At 46.1% G+C, this 21,404-nt stretch overlaps 1 protein-coding gene across 3 annotated transcripts in view; it reads left to right on the top strand.

Moving 5' to 3' along the window:
- Positions 1-18,458, top strand: part of dhx34 (DEAH (Asp-Glu-Ala-His) box polypeptide 34) — a 28,601-nt gene extending 10,143 nt beyond the window's left edge. Inside the window, exons 6-17 of one of the 3 annotated variants that reach the window (XM_029773929.1) lie at positions 800-1,017; positions 1,659-1,833; positions 2,301-2,494; positions 2,641-2,742; positions 8,119-8,394; positions 8,561-8,734; positions 9,235-9,444; positions 10,547-10,849; positions 12,969-13,154; positions 15,719-15,866; positions 18,049-18,179; positions 18,230-18,458. In XM_029773929.1, the coding sequence (XP_029629789.1) occupies positions 800-1,017; positions 1,659-1,833; positions 2,301-2,494; positions 2,641-2,742; positions 8,119-8,394; positions 8,561-8,734; positions 9,235-9,444; positions 10,547-10,849; positions 12,969-13,154; positions 15,719-15,866; positions 18,049-18,179; positions 18,230-18,247 (2,135 nt within the window). In that variant the 3' untranslated portion in view covers positions 18,248-18,458. Of the gene's footprint in view, positions 1-799; positions 1,018-1,658; positions 1,834-2,300; positions 2,495-2,640; positions 2,743-8,118; positions 8,395-8,560; positions 8,735-9,234; positions 9,445-10,546; positions 10,850-12,968; positions 13,155-15,718; positions 15,867-18,048 lie in introns of all 3 variants that reach the window. The other 2 variants (XM_029773930.1, XM_029773928.1) reach the window with 2 other exon arrangements.
- Positions 18,459-21,404: the final 2,946 nt, after the last annotated feature.

The raw sequence follows: 21,404 nt of genomic DNA, 5'->3' as shown, positions 1-21,404 counted from the left end.
GTGAAGGAGAGACAGGACACAATATATTACCTCTGAATGTGTCCTCCAGGCAAGGTGAAGGAGACAGGACACAATATATTACCTCTGAATGTGTCCTCCAGGCAAGGTGAAGGAGACAGGACACAATATATTACCTCTGAATGTGTCCTCCAGGCAAGGTGAAGGAGAGAGAGGACACAATATATTACCTCTGAATGTGTCCTCCAGGCAAGGTGAAGGAGAGAGAGGACACAATATATTACCTCTGAATGTGTCCTCCAGGCAAGGTGAAGGAGAGACAGGACACAATATATTACCTCTGAATGTGTCCTCCAGGCAAGGTGAAGGAGAGACAGGACACAATATATTACCTCTGAATGTGTCCTCCAGGCAAGGTGAAGGAGAGACAGGACACAATATATTACCTCTGAATGTGTCCTCCAGGCAAGGTGAAGGAGACAGGACACAATATATTACCTCTGAATGTGTCCTCCAGGCAAGGTGAAGGAGAGACAGGACACAATATATTACCTCTGAATGTGTCCTCCAGGCAAGGTGAAGGAGAGACAGGACACAATATATTACCTCTGAATGTGTCCTCCAGGCAAGGTGAAGGAGAGACAGGACACAATATATTACCTCTGAATGTGTCCTCCAGGCAAGGTGAAGGAGAGACAGGACACAATATATTACCTCTGAATGTGTCCTCCAGGCAAGGTGAAGGAGAGACAGGACACAATATATTACCTCTGAATGTGTCCTCCAGGCAAGGTGAAGGAGAGACAGGACACAATATATTACCTCTGAATGTGTCCTCCAGGCAAGGTGAAGGAGATGAGTTTTGACCCGAAGGCGAAGATGCAGCGTCTGCAGGAGTTCTGGATCAGTCGAGCCAGTTCTGAACAGAGGAAAGGACGGGCCGGCAGGACGGGACCCGGGGTGTGTTACCGGCTCTATTCTGAGTCCGACTACGAGGCCTTCGCACCTTACCCCGTCCCAGAGATACACAGGGTGGCCCTGGACTCACTAGTACTACAGGTATTCTAACCCATCACACCTTACCCCGTCCCAGAGATACACAGTGTGGCCCTGGACTCACTAGTACTACAGGTATTCTAACCCCGTCCCAGAGATACACAGGGTGGCCCTGGACTCACTAGTACTACAGGTATTCTAACCCCGTCCCAGAGATACACAGGGTGGCCCTGGACTCACTAGTACTACAGGTATCCTAACCCATCACACCTTACCCCATCCCAGAGATACACAGGGTGGCCCTGGACTCATTAGTACTACAGGTATTCTAACCCATCACACCTTACCCCGTCCCAGAGATACACAGGGTGGCCCTGGACTCATTAGTACTACAGGTATTCTAACCCATCACACCTTACCCCGTCCCAGAGATACACAGGGTGGCCCTGGACTCACTAGTACTACAGGTATCCTAACCCATCACACCTTACCCCGTCCCAGAGATACACAGGGTGGCCCTGGACTCATTAGTACTACAGGTATTCTAACCCATCACACCTTACCTCGTCCCAGAGATACACAGGGTGGCCCTGGACTCACTAGTACTACAGGTACTGAACGACTGAAATCCCTCTTCACGTTTCTGGTTTTCTATTCCCTATAGTTACTTCTACATGCCAAAATATTGTTTCCTGTCCTTACAGATGAAGAGTATGAGTCTGGGAGACCCACGATCCTTTGTGTTTATCGACCCTCCTCCTGCGGCCAGTATCCAGACCGCAGTAACCTACCTCAGGGAACAGGGGGCGCTAGACGCGAGAGGAGAGCTCACCTCTATAGGCAGCCTGCTGGCACAACTTCCTGTTGACGTGGTCATAGGTACATCCCTCTGAAATAAAGAAATATCACTGTTGTGATTTCTGCCATCCTAGTTATCGTTCTCTTTATAAACCACAAGCCCTGACCTCTAAATCTGTGTTCAAATACATTTATTTAAATACTTATTTCCTGTGTATTTTAGAGTATTTTCAAATAATGGGGCCTGAATCATCTAGTGCTATTGGAAGTATTTGAAAGTATTTTCAAATACTTTGGTTTAAATGTATGGGAGTGTATTTGAGTATTTTTCAAATATATGCCAATACTTTCCAAGTGTATTTCCAGATACATTCCAATATTCAACTAAAAATATCTGAATACTCACTTCGAATGTATGTGAAAGTCATTAAGATATTTGAAATAGTTTTTGAAGTGGCATGTGTGTGTCCAGGTAAGATGCTGGGGTCAGTGTTTAACTTGGTGGAGACGGTCCTGACCCTTAACCCTTGACCTCTCTGTGTGTCCAGGTAAGATGCTGGTGCTGGGGTCTGTGTTTAACTTGGTGGAGCCGGTCCTGACCGTAGCTGCTGCCCTCAGTGTTCAGTCTCCATTTCTCCGCTCGGCCCAACACAACCCCGACTGTGCCACGGCACGCCAGCCCCTGCACTCCAACCAGGGAGACCCCTTCACCTTGCTCAACACCTTTAATGCCTGGGTGCAGGTCAGCCAATCGGGACACAGAAAACATCTTTAGTCACCCTCTGTGCAAAGCCACTCACTTACATCTTTTAAAGATCACAAAATATTCCCTTTAGAGTGATTGACATAATAGTTTAAACACTCCAGCCATCAAAACTTGTCCTCCAGGTGAAGGGGGAGAGAGGAGGTGCCAGCAGGAAGTGGTGCAGGAGGAGAGGACTGGAGGAACAGAGACTTTATGAGATGGTCAACCTACGAAGACAGTTCAAGGTAGGACAGCCACACCTGACATCAGTCTGTAATAAATCTGTCATTCTGTTTCTGTCATAAATCTTCTCTATGGTGTTAAAACCCCCCATCTTCTCTATGGTGTTAAACCCCCCATCTTCTCTATGGTGTTAAAACCCCCCATCTTCTCTATGGTGATAAACCCCCCCATCTTCTCTATGGTGATAAAACCCTCCATCTTCTCTATGGTGATAAAACCCTCCATCTTCTCTATGGTGATAAAACCCCCCATCTTCTCTGGTGATAAAACCCCCCATCTTCTCTATGGTGTTAAAACCCCCCATCTTCTCTATGGTGTTAAACCCCCCATCTTCTCTATGGTGTTAAAACCCCCCATCTTCTCTATGGTGTTAAAACCCCCCATCTTCTCTATGGTGATAAACCCCCCCATCTTCTCTATGGTGTTAAACCCCCCATCTTCTCTATGGTGTTAAAACCCCCCATCTTCTCTATGGTGTTAAACCCCCCATCTTCTCTATGGTGATAAAACCCCCCATCTTCTCTATGGTGTTAAACCCCCCATCTTCTCTATGGTGTTAAAACCCCCCATCTTCTCTATGGTGATAAAACCCCCCATCTTCTCTATGGTGTTAAAACCCCCCATCTTCTCTATGGTGTTAAAACCCCCCATCTTCTCTATGGTGTTAAACCCCCCATCTTCTCTATGGTGTTAAAACCCCCCATCTTCTCTATGGTGTTAAAAAAAAACATCTCTATGGTGTTAAACCCCCCATCTTCTCTCTGGTGTTAAAAAAAACCCATCTTCTCTATGGTGATAAAACCCCCCATCTTCTCTCTGGTGTTAAACCCCCCATCTTCTCTATGGTGTTAAAACCCCCCATCTTCTCTATGGTGTTAAACCCCCCATCTTCTCAATGGTGTTAAACCCCCCATCTTCTCTATGGTGTTAAAACCCCCCATCTTCTCTATGGTGTTAAACCCCCCCATCTTCTCTATGGTGTTAAACCCCCCATCTTCTCTATGGTGTTAAAACCCCCCATCTTCTCTATGGTGATAAACCCCCCCATCTTCTCTATGGTGATAAACCCCCCATCTTCTCTATGGTGATAAACCCCCCATCTTCTCTATGGTGATAAACCCCCCCATCTTCTCTATGGTGATAAAACCCCCCATCTTCTCTATGGTGATAAAACCCCCCATCTTCTCTATGGTGATAAAACCCCCCATCTTCTCTATGGTGTTAAAAAAAACATCTTCTCTATGGTGTTAAACCCCCCATCTTCTCTCTGGTGTTAAAAAAACCCATCTTCTCTATGGTGATAAAACCCCCCATCTTCTCTGTGGTGTTAAACCCCCCATCTTCTCTATGGTGTTAAAACCCCCCATCTTCTCTATGGTGTTAAAACCCCCCATCTTCTCTCTGGTGTTAAAACCCCCCATCTTCTCTATGGTGATAAAACCCCCCATCTTCTCTATGGTGTTAAAACCCCCCATCTTCTTTATGGTGTTAAACCCCCCATCTTCTCTATGGTGTTAAAACCCTCCCATCTTCTCTATGGTGTTAAACCCCCCATCTTCTCTATGGTGTTAAACCCCCCATCTTCTCTATGGTGTTAAAAAAAACATCTTCTCTATGGTGTTAAACCCCCTCCCCCCCATCTTCTCTATGGTGATAAAACCCCCCATCTTCTCTATGGTGTTAAAACCCCCCATCTTTTCTATGGTGATAAAACCCCCCATCTTTTCTATGGTGATAAAACCCCCCATCTTCTCTATGGTGTTAAAACCCCCCCATCTTCTCTATGGTGTTAAAACCCCCCCATCTTCTCTATGGTGGTTAAACCCCCCATCTTCTCTATGGTGATAAAACCCCCCATCTTCTCTATGGTGTTAAACCCCCCATCTTCTCTATGGTGATAAAACCCCCCATCTTCTCTATGGTGTTAAACCCCCCATCTTCTCTATGGTGATAAAACCCCCCATCTTCTCTATGGTGTTAAAACCCCCCATCTTCTCTATGGTGTTAAAACCCCCCATCTTCTCTATGGTGTTAAAACCCCCCATCTTCTCTATGGTGTTAAACCCCCCATCTTCTCTATGGTGATAAAACCCCCCATCTTCTCTATGGTGTTAACCCACCATCTTCTCTATGGTGTTAAACCCCCCATCTTCTCTATGGTGTTAAAACCCCCCATCTTCTCTATGGTGTTAACCCCCCCATCTTCTCTATGGTGATAAAACCCCCCATCTTCTCTATGGTGTTAACCCCCCATCTTCTCTATGGTGTTAAACCCCCTCCCCCCCATCTTCTCTATGGTGATAAAAAAAACATCTTCTCTATGGTGTTAAACCCCCCATCTTCTCTATGGTGTTAAACCCCCCATCTTCTCTATGGTGTTAAAACCCCCATCTTCTCTATGGTGTTAAAACCCCCCATCTTCTCTGTGGTGTTAAAACCCCCCATCTTCTCTATGGTGTTAAAACCCCCCATCTTCTCTATGGTGTTAAAACCCCCCATCTTCTCTGGTGATAAAACCCACCATCTTCTCTATGGTGATAAAACCCCCCATCTTCTCTATGGTGTTAAAACCCCCCATCTTCTCTATGGTGTAAAACCCCCTATCTTCTCTGGTGTTAAAACCCCCCATCTTCTCTATGTTGATAAAACCCCCCATCTTCTCTATGTTGATAAAACCCCCCATCTTCTCTATGGTGTTAAACCCCCCCATCTTCTCTATGGTGTTAAACCCCCCATCTTCTCTATGGTGTAAAACCCCCCATCTTCTCTATGGTGTAAAACCCCCATCTTCTCTATGGTGATAAACCCCCCATCTTCTCTATGGTGTTAAAACCCCCCATCTTCTCTATGGTGTTAAAACCCCCCATCTTCTCTATGGTGTTAAATCCCCCCATCTTCTCTATGGTGATAAAACCCCCCATCTTCTCTATGGCGTTAAAACCCCCCATCTTCTCTGGTGATAAAACCCCCCATCTTCTCTATGGTGTTAAAACCCCCCATCTTCTCTAGTGATAAAACCCCCCATCTTCTCTATGGTGTTAAAACCCCCCATCTTCTCTATGGTGATAAAACCCCCCATCTTCTCTATGGCGTTAAAACCCCCCATCTTCTCTGGTGATAAAACCCCCCATCTTCTCTATGGTGTTAAAACCCCCCATCTTCTCTATGGTGATAAAACCCCCCATCTTCTCTATGGCGTTAAAACCCCCCATCTTCTCTGGTGATAAAACCCCCCATCTTCTCTATGGTGTTAAATCCCCCCATCTTCTCTATGGTGATAAAACCCATCTTCTCTATGGTGTTAAAACCCCCCATCTTCTCGATGGTCATTTGAGTCAGATTAGTTGTCTGTCGCATATATTTCTAGAGATCACTACTTGAAAATAACTTGGTTTTGCATGGACATTATCACTTAAATATAAAAATAAATATGTGCTTAGTATTGTTTTATTTGACAACTGGTATAAAGCAGGATAAACCGCTATAAAACAACGGAATAAACTTTGCTGTTATTCTGGATGCGGAGACGGTGACTGTGTTTGTTGTAGGAAGTTGGCCAGTTGCCAATATATCGTCCAAAGAGCGGCTTCGAAGGCGTTATCACTTTTATACATCGGGTTGCCAACATATTCAAACAATGACTGATATATTTTCATTTAAAAACGTTGTTTTGTTTAATTTATTATTCATACTATTTCATCCTTCCACAAGATATGGTCCCGATACAAATCTATGGTTGCTACCTAAGCCGGCTGGTCGTTCGTTCTATCGATTCGGTTGCAGAGTCGCGACCCAGTCATTCAGTCTTTTGGTTCTGTATCTATGGACGCGACCCAGTCGTTCAGTCTTTTGGTTCTGTATCAATGGACGTGACCCAGTCATTCAGTCTTTTTGTTCTGTATCAATGGACGCGACCCAGTCGTTTTAATCTAAGTGTTCCACTGCCATAATGGCTGGTAATGTTCTTATCCCTTGCTTGCTTGTTGCTTGCTAGCTAGCCAACTAGGGCGAACTTACAGTCACGTCAAAAAGTGCAGCCAGAATAAAAGCAAAGTATTTGCATTTTGTTTTAGCTGTTTTCTGGTGACATTTATTTGGACACACCCATAACAATGAGCTAATGAGGCACGATTTAGCCTTGAATAGAAAATGTGCTCTCAGGTCAGGACACTGTTGTTCAGAGGAGCTAGCTGACAACACAGCCAACAACACAGCCAACAACACGGCCAACAACCCGGCCAACAACACGGCCAACAGCACGGCCAACAGCACGGCCAACAACACGGCCAACAACACGGCCAACAACACAGCCAACAACACAGCCAACAACACGGCCAACAACACGGCCAACAACACGGCCAACAACACGGCCAACAACACAGCCAACAACACAGCCAACACAATCACTTCAAACTGAAGCTAGAAAGACTGTAAACTAGCTACACTTCATTTCACATTTGTTTTCAATTGAGATTTCTTTGTTTATATCCATAAAAATGACACCAACTGATTTATGATTTCGACTGGCTGAGAAACGCTGCCTGCCTGTCTCGTCCCGACTCCCGAGCCGTACACGTTCATTACTATGGGACAGCTGACGATGAAACAACGTTACAAATGTCAGAGAGACAGACGGCAAGGCTTATATAAATATCCGCAGTTAAAAACTAAATGTTAGCCTAAAAGAAATGTGAGAAAATGTCTAGATGATATTTTTATAGTGGAGATCATAGTTTATAAATTGCTGGGTTAGGAGGAGGGTAAATAAGATCTTCCCTGTGGCTCAGTTGGTAGAGCATGGTGTTTGCAACGCCAGCCAGTACAACAACAAAAAATGTATGTATTGTATATATGAAATGTATGTATTCACTACTGTAAGTCGCTCTGGATAAGAGCGTCTGCTAAATGACTAAAATGTAAACGTAAGAATTTGTTTTTAACTGTCTTGCAGAGTTAAATAAAAGTAAATAAATAAATTGCCTGGCTGGGCTGATGAGACGGTGGATTGCAGCAGTCAGATGGAACAGAGTAAATAGGCATTTTTAACGTCATAGATTTAACCGGTGGTGAACTGTGGAATAAACACCGTCTGGAATGCGCTTTTAACCAAAGTATGAATTTGCTTATGAAAATGTAAATATCAATGAAAATTAAGTATTTATACCGGTTACACGTGTGCTTTCAAATTGTTTTCTTTGGTAACTATGGTATAAACGTGATTAGGGCGTCCATTCTGTACATTAACCTTGGAAAAATTAACTCGGCAAAAGCGACTCGGCTCCTCCTCGTCTCCGGCTTAGTCGTCTATTATTTCGAAGGTAATGTACACAACACCGGTATTTACCCTTTATGCGTTTCCCTGCCCGGTGTGACAACAGGAGCTTTTGCGTAGTCATGGTCTGTTGGAGGTGCTGGAGGAGAGGGCTCCCTCTGGTGGGGAGCGAGGACAGCGCAGGGAGAGGTTGACCGAGAGGAGGAAGTTACACCAGCTGAAGAGGGAACATGACCTGGCAGAGGGCGGCAGGAGGAAAGTCCTGAGACTGGAGGAGGGACAGGAAGGGGATGGGGATTCGGGGTCGGACACAGAGGAAGGCGCGACGGGACGGGACGGGAAGGACAAGGAGCAGACAGGAGGACACAATCTGGACATACAGGTGAGGATGACGTCACTGTAGACGGAACCATGGCGACAGACCAGTTGGTTACACTGTCAAATTACCGTAATTAATAAGATAAATGCTTAAATTATATTTTCTATAGAGGCATATGAATTGTAATCCTTACAAATTCTTATACTCTGTCTTGAACCCTCCCCTACAGGAAGTAAAGTTCAAGCTTCGCCACAACGTGTCAGAGCTCCAGGAAGCGGCGTCGGCCAGCCAGGACCTGTCGTCAAGGCAACAAGCCCTTCTGAAGCTGCTGCTTTGTCGAGGCCTTTACCCCCAGCTGGCATTGCCAGACGAACACAACGCCAACCGCAAGGACTCAGAACAGGTGTGTGTGAGCGTGTGTGTGAGTGTGTGTGAACGGGAGAGTGTGTGTGTGAGCGTGTGTGAACGGGTGTGTGTGTGTGTGAGCGTGTGTGAACGGGAGAGTGTGTGTGTGTGTGAGCGTGTGTGTGTGTGTGTGTGTGTGAGCGTGTGTGTGAGCGTGTGTGAACGGGAGAGTGTGTGTGTGAGCGTGTGTGAACGGGTGTGTGTGTGTGTGAGCGTGTGTGAACGGGAGAGTGTGTGTGTGTGTGAGCGTGTGTGTGTGTGTGTGTGTGTGAGCGTGTGTGTGAGCGTGTGTGAACGGGAGAGTGTGTGTGTGTGTGTGTGTGTGTGTGTGTGTGTGCGTGTGTGAGCGTGTGTGCGTGTGTGAACGGGAGTGTGTGTGATCGGGTGTGTGTGTGTGTGTGATCGGGTGTGTGTGTGTGTGAGCGTGTGTGTGAGCGTGTGTGTGTGTGTGTGTGTGTGAGCGTGTGTGTACAGTGATAATGTTCCTGTCTCCTACAGGTGTTCCACACCCGTAACAAGCAGGGGGTAGTGATCCACCCCACCAGCGTGTTTGCCAGCGACCCAGAGGTGCTGCACGTCCCTGAGGAGGGGAACAGAGAGGGGCCTGACAGGGGGGAGAGCAGTAAACACCAGCTCCTAGCCTTCGTTACTCTACTTGAGACCAACAAGCCTTATGTATCCAACTGTGTCAGAGTCCCAGCCCTGCAGGTCAGTACCGGGTCAGAGTCCCAGCCCTGCGGGTCAGTACCGGGTCAGAGTCTCAGCCCTGCAGGTCAGAGTCTCAGCCCTGCAGGTCAGTACCGGGTCAGTACCGGGTCACAGTCTCAGCCCTGCGGGTCAGTACCGGGTCAGTACCGGGTCACAGTCTCAGCCCTGCGGGTCAGTACCGGGTCAGTACCGGGTCAGAGTCTCAGCCCTGCGGGTCAGTACCGGGTCAGTACCGGGTCAGAGTCTCAGCCCTGCAGGTCAGTACCGGGTCAGTACCGGGTCAGATTCTCAGCCCTGCAGGTCAGTACCGGGTCAGTACCGGGTCAGAGTCTCAGCCCTAACAGGTCAGTACCGTGTCAGAGTCCCAGCCCTGCCGGGTCAGTACCGTGTCAGAGTCTCAGCCCTGCAGGTCAGTACCGGGTCAGTCTCAGCCCTGCAGGTCAGTACCGGGTCAGTACCGGGTCAGAGTCTCAGCCCTAACAGGTCAGTACCGTGTCAGAGTCCCAGCCCTGCGGGTCAGTACCGGGTCAGTACCGGGTCAGAGTCCCAGCCCTGCAGGTCAGTACCGGGTCAGAGTCCCAGCCCTGCGGGTCAGTACCGGGTCAGTACCGGGTCAGTGTCCCAGCCCTGCGGGTCAGTACCGGGTCAGTACCGGGTCAGAGTCCCAGCCCTGCAGGTCAGTACCGTGTCAGAGTCTCAGCCCTGCAGGTCAGTACCGGGTCAGTCTCAGCCCTGCGGGTCAGTACCGGGTCAGTACCAGGTCAGAGTCCCAGCCCTAACAGGTCAGTACCGGGTCAGTGTCCCAGCCTTAACAGGTCAGCACCGTGTCAGTGTCCCAGCCCTGCCGGATCAGTACCGTGTCAGAGTCCCAGCCCTAACAGGTCAGTACCGGGTCAGTACCGTGTCAGTGTCCCAGCCCTGCCGGGTCAGTACCGGGTCACAGTGTCTCTGCAGCTACTGTGCTCGATGCCTGAGAAAGATCCACCTCAGACTGAAATGTTATCAGTATCACAGTTGGTTTAGGAGCACAGCTTTTCTGTTTCCTGTTTCCTGTATGCCGTGTTTCTCTCCTGACTGTCTGTCTGTTCACGTCCCCTTCCAGGCCCTGTTGCTGGTAGCTAACTCCTTGGACAGTAATGCTGACTGTACCAGGCTGGTGGTGGACGGCTGGTTGGAAGTAGGGCTGACGGGAGAGGGGGCTCTGAAGGTTCTGTCCACCTCCCTCACTCTCAGGGCTGACTGGGAGCGTCTCCTTCTAGCCCAGCTGGGACAGGGCACTCTGGGGGCCGGAGCGGGGAGCAGGGCCAAGGCTGGGAGGGGAGAGGGGCTGGGGGTGCCTGGGCTCTCCCGTAAAGACCTGGAGAAACTCAGTGAAGGACTGGTCCGCTTCCTGCTGTACACTGAGGTACAGGAACACCTAACCTTTAACATTGAGGAAGAGTATTTTAAAGTATGGTACATTTTGTATTTAACTTCTCAGGGCTGTGTGGGACGCTACTGTCCCACCCACGGTTCACACTATTCAACAGCCAGTGAAACATCAGAGCGCCAAATTCAAAACAACAAAATGTCATAATTCAAAGTTCTCAAACATACGACTATTTTACACCATTTTAAAGGTACACGTCTCCTTAATGTAACCACGTTGGCCGATTTCAAAAAGGCTTTACGGCGAAAGCATAAAGTTAGATTATGTTAGGACAGTTCCAACACAAGAAAAACAACACAGCCATTTTCCAAGCAAGGACAGGCGTCACAAAAACCAGAAAACCAGCTAAAATTAAGCACTAACCTTTGATGATCTTCATCAGATGACACTCCCAGGACTCAGTGTTACACAATACATGTATGTTTTGCTCGATAAAGTTCATATTTATATCCAAAAACCACATTTTACATTGGCGCGTTAACGGTGATCTTTTATCCTTCCCGTTCTCATCCCGGTAACAGGATTGCTTGACAAGATAGCAAAAATCTAATAATTTAAATTTCTCAAACAATCAACTATTTTACACCATTTGAAAGATAAACATCTCCTTAATCCAACCACGTTGTCCGATTTCAAAAAGGCTTTACGGCAAAAGCATAAAGTTAGATTATGTTAGGACAGTATATTGACAAAACATTACACACAGCTATTTTCAATGCAGACAGGCGTCACCAAAAGCAGAAAACCAGCTAAAATTATGCACTAACCTTTGACAATCTTCATCAGACTCCTAGGACATTATGTTAGACAATACATGCATTCTTTTGTTCGATAAAGTTCGTATTTATATATAAAAACAGCATTTTACATCGGCGCGTGATGTTCAGAAAATATTTTCCCTCAAATGCTCCCGGTGAATCAGCGCTACAATTTACAAAATTACTATTCGAAAACATTGGTCAAATCTAATATTGTCATTCAAAGAATTATAGATTAACATCTTGTGAATGCAACCGCATTGCCAGATTTAAAAATAACTTTACTGAGAAATCACACTTTGCAATAAACGAGGTGCTATGCTCAGAAAAATAGGCTAGGCGATACAGGTTAGCGCCATCTTGGAACCATCTAAAATCAAATATACTATTGTAAATATTCCCTTACCTTTGATTATCTTCATCAGAAGGCACTTCCAGGTATCCCAGGTACACAACAAATGTAGTTTTGTTCGAAAAAGTTAATAATTTATGTCCCAATAGTTCCTTCTTGTTAGCGCGTTCCGAAGGCTACTCATAATGTACTGAAGCGCGCGGGACTTGTCGTCACGAATGTGCAAAAAAAACAATATTTACGTTCGTTCAAACATGTCAAACGTTGTATAACATAAATCTTTAGGGCCTTTTTCAATCAGAGCTTCAATAATATTCAAGGCAGACGATTGCATTGTCTTACTAAACGTTTCGGAAATTAAGGGTCCCCACGGGCGCCCGCGTCATAGTAGTAATGGCCCTCCCTCTATGACCAACTTTCCAGGCCTCTCTTTCGGTCAGTTTTTACCGGAGAAGACTCAAACCACTTTGTAAAGACTGTTGACATCTAGTGGAAGCCTTAGGAAGTGCTCAATGAATCCTAACTCACGGTGTGTTTCATAGGCAAAGTGTTGAAGGTGATTCCACAAATCAGATTTCCACTTCCTGCATGGAATCTTCTCAGGTTTTGGCCTGCCATATGAGTTCTGTTATACTCACAGACACCATTCAAACAGTTTTAGAAACTTTAGTGTTTTCTATCCAAATCTACTATTATATTATTATATATATATTATATGCATATTCTAGTTACTGGGCAGGAGTAGTAACCAGATTAAATCAGGTACGTTTTTTATCCGGCCGTGCAAATACTGCCCCCTAGCCCTAACAGGTTTTAACTGTGGGTTCTAGTTATAACATAAAAACTAGGACTTTGTTTTTCCTACCATGTGACCTGACCAGGAAAAGCTCTCATCTCTAATCAATCATGTCCCTTGTTTATTGTCTAGATAACATCATGAGAATACCCCCACTGAAATGTCTGTCTGTCTGTCTGTCCTCTCCAGGTGAGCTACAGTCTACGTCGTTTGACAGGCCTGCAGGTACAGAACCTCTACGTAGGTCCCCAGGCCCAGACCGAGTTCTCTGAGCCCCATGCTCCAAACCCCCTTTTCCCTGGGATGGAGGCGCAACCTGACACCATCAAGGGAGGCCTCCAAGTCACCAAATACTTCACCTACAACTGCCTCACTGTGAGTAGAACCAGGTTATCATATTACCAACTAAAGATAGACAACTGACTTCACACTCCACAAGCACCCATAGACCAGTTCTGGCTTTGATTTAACCAATCAGATTAGTCAACAACACGAGCTGACTCAGACCCAAAACATACCAGAACATTTCTGAATATCGGAGAGGAAACTTTAGAAAAAGACAGTCAACACTATATATGCTCCCAACTATTTAATGGGTCCACCTGGGGTCAACCTGGGGTCCACCTGGGGTCCACCTGGGGTCAACCGTGGGTCCACCTGGGGGTCCACCTGGGGGTCCACCTGGGGGTCCACCTGGGGTCAATCTGGGGTCCACCTGGGGTCCACCTGGGGTCAACCTGGGCGTCCACCTGGGCGTCCACCTGGGGTCCACCTGGGGGTCCACCTGGGGTCCACCTGGGGTCAACCCGGGGGGGTCCACCTGGGGTCAACTGTGGGTCCACCTGGGGTCAACCTGGGGGTCCACCTGGGGTCAACCTGGAGGTCAACCTGGGGGTCCACCTGGGGTCCACCTGGGGTCCACCTGGGGTCAACCTGGGGGTCCACCTGGGGTCAACCTGGGGGTCCACCGTGGGGGTCCACCTGGGGTCAACCTGGGGGTCCACCGTGGGGTCCACCTGGGGTCAACCTGGGGTCAAACTGGGGTCCACCTGGGGTCCTTTAAATAGTTGGAAGCATATAGAATGTGTGACTTCCTTTCATTCTTTTCACCCAGTTATGTAGTATTTATTAGGATCCCCAGTAGCTTGTAGCAACAGCAGCAGCTACTCTTCCTGGGGTTCCACACCAAAACATGGAACATAATACAGAATGAAATAATACAGAACATAAATAGACAAGAACAGCTCAAGGACAGAACTACATACATATTTAAGAAGGCACACGTAGCTGACATATCAATACATACACAACCTTCCTTGTAGCTCAGTTGGTAGAGCATGGTGTTTGCAACACCAGGGTTGTGGGTTCGATTCCCACGGGGGGCCAGTACAACAACAAAAAAAATATTGTATGAAATGTATGCATTCACTACTGTAGGTCGCTCTGGATAAGAGCGTCTGCTAAATGACTAAAATGTAAAATGTAACTATCTAGGTCCAATAGGGGAGAGGCGTTGTGCTGTGAGGAAGTCGATTATCACGTTGTCTGAATGTTTATCAAAGTTAGCTCGCAAATTTAGTGATCTGGTGATTCTGTATTGTAATGTGTCTGTACTGTATTGTAATGTGTCTGTATTGTATTGTAATGTGTCTGTATTGTATTGTAATGTGTCTGTATTGTAATGTGTCTGTACTGTATTGTCATGTGTCTGTATTGTAATGTGTCTGTACTGTATTGTCATGTGTCTGTATTGTAACGTGTCTGTACTGTAATGTAATGTGTCTGTACTGTAATGTGTCTGTATTGTAATGTGTCTGTACTGTATTGTGTCTGTACTGTATTGGCATGTGTCTGTATTGTAATGTGTCTGTACTGTATTGTCATGTGTCTGTATTGTAATGTGTCTGTACTGTATTGTCATGTGTCTGTATTGTAATGTGTCTGTAATTGTAATGTGTCTGTATTGTATTGTAATGTGTCTGTACTGTATTGTGTCTGTACTGTATTGGCATGTGTCTGTATTGTAATGTGTCTGTACTGTATTGCCATGTGTCTGTATTGTAATGTGTCTGTACTGTAATGTAATGTGTCTGTACTGTATTGTCATGTGTCTGTATTGTAATGTGTCTGTACTGTATTGTAATGTGTCTGTACTGTAATGTGTCTGTATTGTAATGTGTCTGTATTGTAATGTGTCTGTACTGTATTGTAATGTGTCTGTACTGTATTGTAATGTGTCTACTGTATTGTAATGTGTCTGTACTGTACTGTAATGTGTCTGTACTGTACTGTAATGTGTCTGTTCTGTATTGTAATGTGTCTGTACTGTATTGTAATGTGTCTGTACTGTATTGTAATGTGTCTGTATTGTAATGTGTCTGTACTGTATTGTAATGTGTCTGTACTGTATTGTAATGTGTCTGTACTGTACTGTAATGTGTCTGTACTGTACTGTAATGTGTCTGTATTGTACTGTAATGTGTCTGTATTGTATTGTAATGTGTCTGTACTGTATTGTAATGTGTCTGCACTGTATTGTAATGTGTCTGTACTGTATTGTAATGTCTGTACTGTATTGTAATGTGTCTGTACTGTATTGTCATGTGTCTGTACTGTATTGTCATGTGTCTGTATTGTAATGTTGTGTCTGTACTGTAATGTGTCTGTACTCTACTGTCTGTATTGTAATGTGTCTGTACTTCGACGTGTCGGTAGTGTCTGTATTATGTGTCTGTACTGTAATGTGTCTGTACTGTCTGTATTATACTGTCTGTACTGTAATGTCTGTATTGTAATGTTGTGTCTGTACTGTAACGTGTCTGTACTGTCTGTATTATACTGTCTGTACTGTAACGTGTCTGTCCCCCAGGACTCTAAGGACCTCTACAGTGAGTGTCTGTACTGTAACGTGTCTGTACTGTATCGTGTCTGTCCCCCAGGACTCTAAGGACCTCTACAGTGAGTGTCTGCGTACGTTCTGGTCCTGTCCCCACTGTGACCTGTACAGTCCCGTCACACCGCTGGAGAGGATGAGCCACGAGGCCACCTGCAGGCCGCCTGGGGAACTGCAGGACAACCAGGACAAAAGTCAGGCTCAAATGGCACCCTATTCCCTATATAGTACACTACTTTAGACCAGAGCCCTATGGCACCCTATTCCCTATATAGTGCACTACTTTAGACCAGAGCCCTATAACACCCTATTCCCTATATAGTGCACTACTTTAGACCAGAGCCCTATGGCAGAGGGTTAATTGTAGTGTACTATATAGGGGAAAGGGTACTATTTGGGATGCAGAATACAGAGCATTCAGAAAGTATTCAGACCCCTTCCCTTTTTCCACATTTTGTTACAGCCTTATTCTAAATTATTTTTCCCCCTCAATCTACACACAATACCCCCATAATGACATCACAATACTCCATAATGACATCACAATACCCCCATAGTGATGTCACAATACCCCATAATAAACATCACAATACCCCATAATGACATCACAATACCCCATAATGACATCACAATACCCCATAATGACATCACAATACCCCCATAGTAATGTCACAATACCCCATAATAAACATCACAATACCCCATAATGACATCACAATACCCCATAATGACATCACAATACCCCATAATGACATCACAATACCCCATAATGACATCACAATACCCCCATAGTGACAAAGCATAAACAGTTTTAGAATGTTTTGCAAATGTATTAAAATTAAAAACAGATACCTTATTTAAATAAGTATTCAGACCCTTTGCTATGAGACTTCCTTGATGTTCCTACAACTTGATTGGAGTCCACCTGTGGTAAATTCAATTGATTGGACATGATTTGGAAAGGCACACACCTGTCTATATAAGGTCCCACAGTTGACAGTGCATGTCAGAGCAAAAACCAAGCCATGAGGTCGAAGGAATTGTCCGTAGGGCTCAGAGACAGAATTGTGTCGAGGCACAGATCTGGGGAAGGGTACCAAAACATGTCTGCAGCGTTGAAGGTCCCCAAGAACACAGTGGCCTCCATCATTCTGAAATGGAAAAGTTTGGAACCACCAAGACTCTTCCTAGACCTGGCCGCCCGGCTAAACTGAGCAATCAGGGGAGAAGAGCCTTGGTCAGGGAGGTGACCAAGAACCCGACGGTCACTCTGACAGAGCTCCAGAGTTCCTCTGTGGAGATGGGAGAACCTTCCAGAAGGACAACCATCTCTGCAGCACTCCACCAATCAGGACTTTATGGTAGAGTGGCCAGACAGAAACCACTCCTCAGTAAAAGACATGACAGCCCGCTTGGAGTTTGCCAGATTCTCTGGTCTGATGAAACCAAGATTGAACTCTTTGGCCTGAATGCCAAGCGTCACGTCTGCAGGAAACCTGGCACCATCCCTACGGTGAAGCATGGTGGTGGCAGCATCATGTTGTGGGGATGTTTTCAGCGCCAGGGACTGGGAGACTAGTTGGGATCGAGGGGAAAGATGAACGGAGCAAAGTACAGAGAGATCCTTGATGAAAACCTGCTCCAGAGCGCTCAGGACCTCAGACTGGGGCGAAGGTTCACCTTCCAACAGGACAACAACCCTAAGCACACAGCAAAGACAACGCAGAAGTGGCTTCGGTACAAGTCTCTGAATGTCCTTGAGTGGCCCAGCCAGAAACCGGACTTGAACCCGATCGAACATCTCTGTAGAGACCTGAAAATAGCTGTGCAGCGACGCTCCCCATCCAACCTGACAGAGCTTGAGAAGATCTGCAGAGAAGAATGGGAGAAACTCCTCAAATACAGGTGTGCCAAGCTTGTAGCGTCATACCCAAGAAGACAGCAAAGTACTGAGTACATGGTCTGAATACTTATGTGAATCTCCGTTTTTTTTATTTGTAATAAATTTGCAAAACTTTCTAAAATACTGTTTTTGCTTTGTCATTATGGGGTATTGTGATGTCATTATGGGGTATTGTGATGTCATGGGGTATTGTGATGTCATATGGAGTATTGTGATGTCATTATGGGGTATTGTGATGTCATTATGGGGTATTGTGATGTCATTATGGGGTATTGTGTGTAGATTGAGGGAAAAACAATTGAATCCATTTTAGAATAAGGCTGTAACATAATAAAATGTGTATAAAGTCAAGGGGTCTGAATACTTTCTGAATGCACTGGATATATGTAATATGATCTCTAGGAATGAAGCTAACTGATAGATTCTATATTATCGTAACATAACAGACTGACAGATGCTGTTGTCGGTTTCAGAGGGTGACGATGTGAAGGCAGCCTCCTCTTCCTCCTCTGTGTCCAGTCTGGCCAGAGTCTACCACTGTGATGTCTGTGACAAGGACCTGACACTCACTTCTACAGAGATCCTCAAACACAAGAGACAGCACATGCACTCTGGACGTTGAAACAGAGATCCTTAAACACCAAGAGACAGCACATGCACTCTGGACGTTGAAACAGAGATCCTTAAACACCAAGAGACAGCACATGCACTCTGGACGTTGAAAACAGAGATCCTTAAACACCAAGAGACAGCACATGCAGTTTGAGAGAAGTTTCCAGCCTAGATCACCTGATCAGGACAAAGTAATGACCTCCAATTAACTGCTATGGCGAAACAGAAGGGATTTAACGTTTTATAATAAAGCAAGAGTCACGCCTCTTTTTCTTCTGGTCATGTGATTTTTGGGTTTCATCTCGACTCATATTTTTTAATTTAACCTTCATTTAACTAGGCAAGTCAGTTAAGAACAAATTCTTATTTTCAATGACGGCCTAGGAACAGTGGGTTAACTGCCTTGTTCAGGGGCAGAACGACAGATTATTACCTTGTCAGTTTAGGGATTCGATCTTCCGACCTTTCGGTTACTAGTACAACTCTCTAACCACTAGGCTACGCTGCCGCCTCTCCACTCTAACCACTAGGCTACGCTGCCGCCTCTACACTCTAACGACTAGGCTACGCTGCCGCCTCTACACTAACCACTAGGCTACGCTGCCGCCTCTCCACTCTAACCACTAGGCTACGCTGTCGCCTCTACACTCTAACCACTAGGCTACGCTGTCGCCTCTACACTCTAACCACTAGGCTACGCTGTCGCCTCTACACTCTAACCACAAGGCTACGCTGCCGCCTCTCCACTCTAACCACTAGGCTACGCTGCCGCCTCTACACTCTAACCACAAGGCTACGCTGCCGCCTCTCCACTCTAACCACAAGGCTACGCTGCCGCCTCTACACTCTAACCACTAGGCTACGCTGTCGCCTCTACACTCTAACCACTAGGCTACGCTGCCGCCTCTACACTCTAACCACTAGGCTACGCTGCCGCCTCTACACTCTAACCACTAGGCTACGCTGCCGCCTCTACACTCTAACCACTAGGCTACGCTGTCGCCTCTACACTCTAACCACTAGACTACCTACCACCTCTACACTCTAACCACAAGGCTACGCTGCCGCCTCTACACTCTAACCACTAGACTACCTACCACCTCTCCACTCTAACCACTAGGCTACGCTGCCGCCTCTACACTCTAACCACTAGGCTACGCTGCCGCCTCTACACTCTAACCACTAGGCTACGCTGCCGCCTCTACACTCTAACCACTAGGATACCTGTCGCCTCTACACTCTAACCACTAGACTACCTACCACCTCTCCACTCTAACCACTAGGCTACCTGCCGCCTCTACACTCTAACCACTAGGCTACGCTGCCGCCTCTACACTCTAACCATAAGGCTACGCTGCCGCCTCTACACTCTAACCACTAGGCTACGCTGCCGCCTCTACACTCTAACCATAAGGCTACGCTGCCGCCTCTCCACTCTAACCACAAGGCTACGCTGCCGCCTCTCCACTCTAACCACTAGGCTACGCTGCCGCCTCTCCACTCTAACCACAAGGCTACGCTGCCGCCTCTCCACTCTAACCACAAGGCTACGCTGCCGCCTCTCCACTCTAACCACTAGGCTACGCTGCCGCCTCTCCACTCTAACCACAAGGCTACGCTGCCGCCCTATTGGTCGAAGCTCTGTCAGCTCCCCTCCTCAACTCCATGGTAACAGACTGAACGACATGCACGTGTCATAGAGGAAGGAAGCGTTTGGTTAAAATATAGAGGGTTTAATAATGATACAAACCCACGATATGGAACACCTTAAAGCAGCACATTGGCACAAAGTCAGACAGCACGGGAAGATAAAAACCTGTCTCCAAAAATAAACTAACCAATCAGAATAAATATCTCATTAAATAAATAAACAGGTCATATTTCAGTAATTACTTTGAAACAAATAAATACATATTAAAATGCACATTGGCAGAAATAAATTAATTGACCCCCCCCCCCCAAAAAAAAAAAATATAAATAGTATTTAAATACAGAGTTACTACGAAATCAGGTTATTGATTAATCAAATCAAAAGGCACATTTATTAAGATGTAAGAATGGGGCCTTGGGTTGAGATGCCATGTAGCCTGTCTCTCTCTCTCTCTCTCAGTTCTGTATTAAGATACCATGTAGCCTGTCTCTCTCTCAGTACTGTATTGAGATGCCATGTAGCCTCTCTCTCTCTCTCTCTCTCTCAGTTCTGTATTGAGATGCCATGTAGCCTCTCTCTCTCTCTCTCTCTCTCAGTTCTGTATTGAGATGCCATGTAGCCTGTCTCTCTCTCTCTCAGTACTGTATTGAGATGCCATGTAGCCTGTCTCTCTCTCTCTCTCAGTTCTGTATTGAGATGCCATGTAGCCTGTCTCTCTCTCTCTCTCTCAGTTCTGTATTGAGATGCCATGTAGCCTGTCTCTCTCTCTCTCAGTTCTGTATTGAGATGCCATGTAGCCTGTCTCTCTCTCTCTCTCTCTCTCAGTTCTGTATTGAGATGCCATGTAGTCTGTCTCTCTCTCTCTCTCTCTCTCTCTCTCTCTCTCAGTTCTGTATTGAGATGCCATGTAGCCTGTCTCTCTCTCTCTCTCTCAGTTCTGTATTGAGATGCCATGTAGCCTGTCTCTCTCTCTCTCAGTTCTGTATTGAGATGCCATGTAGCCTGTCTCTCTCTCTCTCTCTCAGTTCTGTATTGAGATGCCATGTAGCCTCTCTCTCTCTCTCTCTCTCTCTCTCTCAGTACTGTATTGAGATGCCATGTAGCCTGTCTCTCTCTCTCTCAGTTCTGTATTGAGATGCCATGTAGCCTGTCTCTCTCTCTCTCTCAGTACTGTATTGAGATACCATGTAGCCTGTCTCTCTCTCTCTCTCTCTCTCTCTCTCAGTTCTGTATTGAGATACCATGTAGCCTGTCTCTCTCTCTCTCTCTGTTCTGTATTGAGATACCATGTAGCCTGTCTCTCTCTCTCTCTCTCAGTTCTGTATTCAGATTCCATGTAGCCTGTCTCTCTCTCTCTCTCAGTACTGTATTGAGATACCATATAGCCTGTCTCTCTCTCTCAGTACTGTATTGAGATGCCATGTAGCCTGTCTCTCTCTCTCAGTTCTGTATTGAGATGCCATGTAGCCTGTCTCTCTCTCTCTCAGTACTGTATTGAGATGCCATGTAGCCTGTCTCTCTCTCTCAGTTCTGTATTGAGATGCCATGTAGCCTGTCTCTCTCTCT

Source organism: Salmo trutta, chromosome 13, assembly GCF_901001165.1.
Source record: "Salmo trutta chromosome 13, fSalTru1.1, whole genome shotgun sequence".
Lineage (NCBI taxonomy): Eukaryota > Metazoa > Chordata > Actinopteri > Salmoniformes > Salmonidae > Salmo > Salmo trutta.
Note: the sequence above shows the minus strand (reverse complement) of the source record. Positions and strands in the feature narration are given on the sequence as shown.